Source organism: Papaver somniferum, chromosome 7 (genome assembly GCF_003573695.1).
Source record: "Papaver somniferum cultivar HN1 chromosome 7, ASM357369v1, whole genome shotgun sequence".
NCBI classification, from domain to species: Eukaryota; Viridiplantae; Streptophyta; class Magnoliopsida; order Ranunculales; family Papaveraceae; genus Papaver; species Papaver somniferum.
In genome coordinates, this window is record NC_039364.1 from 199184093 (window position 1) to 199186574 (window position 2482).

Consider the following 2482-nt stretch of genomic DNA (forward strand, 5'->3'; position numbering starts at 1 on the left):
CCATAAAACGATGTACTGCATATTCCCAGTTTTGTATCCTTAGATTGTAATTTTACTACTATTTGGTAGGATATCGAGTTCTAAAATTTGGGAAGCATGTTATTATCGCCGTACCGTATAAGATAGGTAGTTGTAAATTCTTAAAAATTAATAATACTCATTTACAACAATAAATTAGTCCAAAACATACCACATAAAATCTGGGACTTGTTTATATTTGTGACAACACAAGTGCTTATTATTCTGTGAAACTGGATACAGGAAATCAAAAATACAAAAACAATGCATTAATGACGAAACATGAGTTACGTTTCGGAGAATTTGTTGAGAAATTGTCTCGGTCCCTAATATGGTTTTTCTCCGGCATAATTTCCATGAGGATAATACTCGCAAGCAATGAAGAGATCACCGGTGTCGCATTTAATCTGCGCACAACCAACGTTCATAGTAGTTCTCCATACAACTTGGGTGTAATCGGAACAAATTTTACCTTCTAGACAAGTATTAGTCTCGTAGGTGTACCATTGCTTTCCAGAAACCCAGTACGCTACGGCGTCAGCAGCAGTGATGTTATCCGGACCAGCAAAGATATTCTCCCCGAAAGTCCAACGATCGGAGTAAAGCAGTTGGCAGTCTTTACGTCTGTCTTCATCTATGTAACCTCGAGCGTATACAGCTAAGTTTCGGTCCCATGCAAGCGGTGGTACTCCAACTTCCGCCCTAGCCGCATTGTGACCAGCCATCATTTGTTCCATGAATACTGTACCGTTAACTTTAGCATCGCTTTTTTGGATGAAGCTAACAAAGAACAAGAGAACGATGAGAGAAAACAGTAGTGAAGACGAGGAAGCCATGATAGCAAGGCTTACAAGTCTTGATGAAGTTTAGAACAGATATAAGTTTTGGTTACAAGTAGTTCACTATTTATACTATAGTTTGTAGGAATTGACTCAAGTGGGTTACTGAGTTTTTTATTTATTTGTTTTTGGCTTAACTCATAGAGATCGTTGCATGAAAATTTGAGCGTAAATTAGCTTCTAAATTAGGGCTACGGTGCCTCACTCTTTTGTGTCTGATTGTTTGGACCCTGAATATTACATTACACTGTTCACAGGCTGGCTAAAAGTTAAACAATACATGCTAGTTGCATATTTGTCCTCCAAATTGCAACAAGTCCCCAACTCTCATAATGGCATTACATTTCGTTAGATACTAGCTTGGCCTTACTTGGACGTACCCATTTTTGTGGTCAACTACCCCTTTTTTCTGTCTTTTTCCGTGACTTCTATTGTGGAACTTGGTGAACTTCTATTACGGGAGATATACAAATAGTTTGGAAGGTCATAAAATCAGTCAGTAACCCTGGATTATAATTAATTTCACTGATTTTTGTGGAGGGAATTGCGGTTTCCCCTTTGACTTTTGTCCTTAGTTTCGTTTCTCCTCGTCAATATTCTTCACTATGTGCGGTGGCGTTCTTTTGTCAATCTTATTCTTCCTAAACCTACCATAAACTGAGCCCTTAGACCCAAACAAATTAAGGTAGAGCCCTTAGAACCAAGCAAATTAGGATAGGCTAGAAATGAAAACCATGATATAACGAAGAGGCCGGTTCATCTCGCTTTTCTCGGTGTGACACGCCGTAAAGGGTCGCGCCTCGGCGATTAATCATTTGAGTTTCATCGCTTGATAATATGGCCGAGTCTTGCATCGGCTCGGCAAGCATGTCACTACTTTCTCTGTTATCCTAGCTAGTTGACGACAGGCTGTGTAGGAAATACAGGCGGAGTTAATCCTTGATGTTTTCCGGGCTCTTGGTTCGTTTTTCAGCATGAGAAGAGGGCGTTAATTAACCGGTGCACTGACAGATCTTGGTTTTACGAGTTCGCGGGTTGTAACTATCATGTTATTAGACTTCAGACTAGAATTTAGTTGAGACCGATTTAACCCTCCAACCAATTTATTTGCAGTCGTATTCCTTCGTTTCTTGAACCTCGCAAGATTCTAGACACTTGATTCCCTTAGGTGACGTCCTTACCGCCAAAAAGTTGCTTCAACCTCACTGAATACTTTTGATACTAATCTGCCTATAACAGTCAAGCCTATTTGATTTCTCTTTTGATATATTTCAATCTAGGTTTGGAAATCTGTTTGCAGTATACAAAGTCTAGTAAACCTCACGAATCTGGAACACTTACACTCATTTAGCCGAGAATACTACCACCTCTCAAGAACAATACAAACAAATCAAAAAAGATTTTAGATATATCTTGAGGAATCACAAATTTTGAGACGAAGAGAACTTTGTGATTTCTATCCATCTCTTTCCTGATCCAAGATTATGAAAACCTCAAAGATCAATAAGAACAAGATCCTTATACACGAACTATCAGGTAAAAGATAGCCTGACAGGGCTTTACGAAGCCCTAAGTGATATCTTTAAATTTTTAACCTATAATACAGTTTTTTGAAGAACCTAAGT

The 2482-nt window shown here is 38.7% G+C and overlaps 1 protein-coding gene across 1 annotated transcript; it reads right to left on the bottom strand.

Annotated features, from left to right (window-relative positions):
* Positions 1-344: 344 nt before the first annotated feature.
* LOC113295793 (pathogenesis-related protein 1B-like) lies at positions 345-854 on the bottom strand. The gene has a single exon (XM_026544120.1). It carries the CDS (start codon positions 852-854, stop codon positions 345-347), a length of 510 nt encoding a protein of 169 aa, XP_026399905.1.
* Between the last annotated feature and the right edge of the window lie 1628 nt (positions 855-2482).

Coding starts and splice junctions, on each gene's coding strand:
- LOC113295793 (XM_026544120.1), bottom strand. CDS start 854: ATGGCTTCCTCGTCTTCACTACTGTTTTCTCTCATCGTTCTCTTGTTC.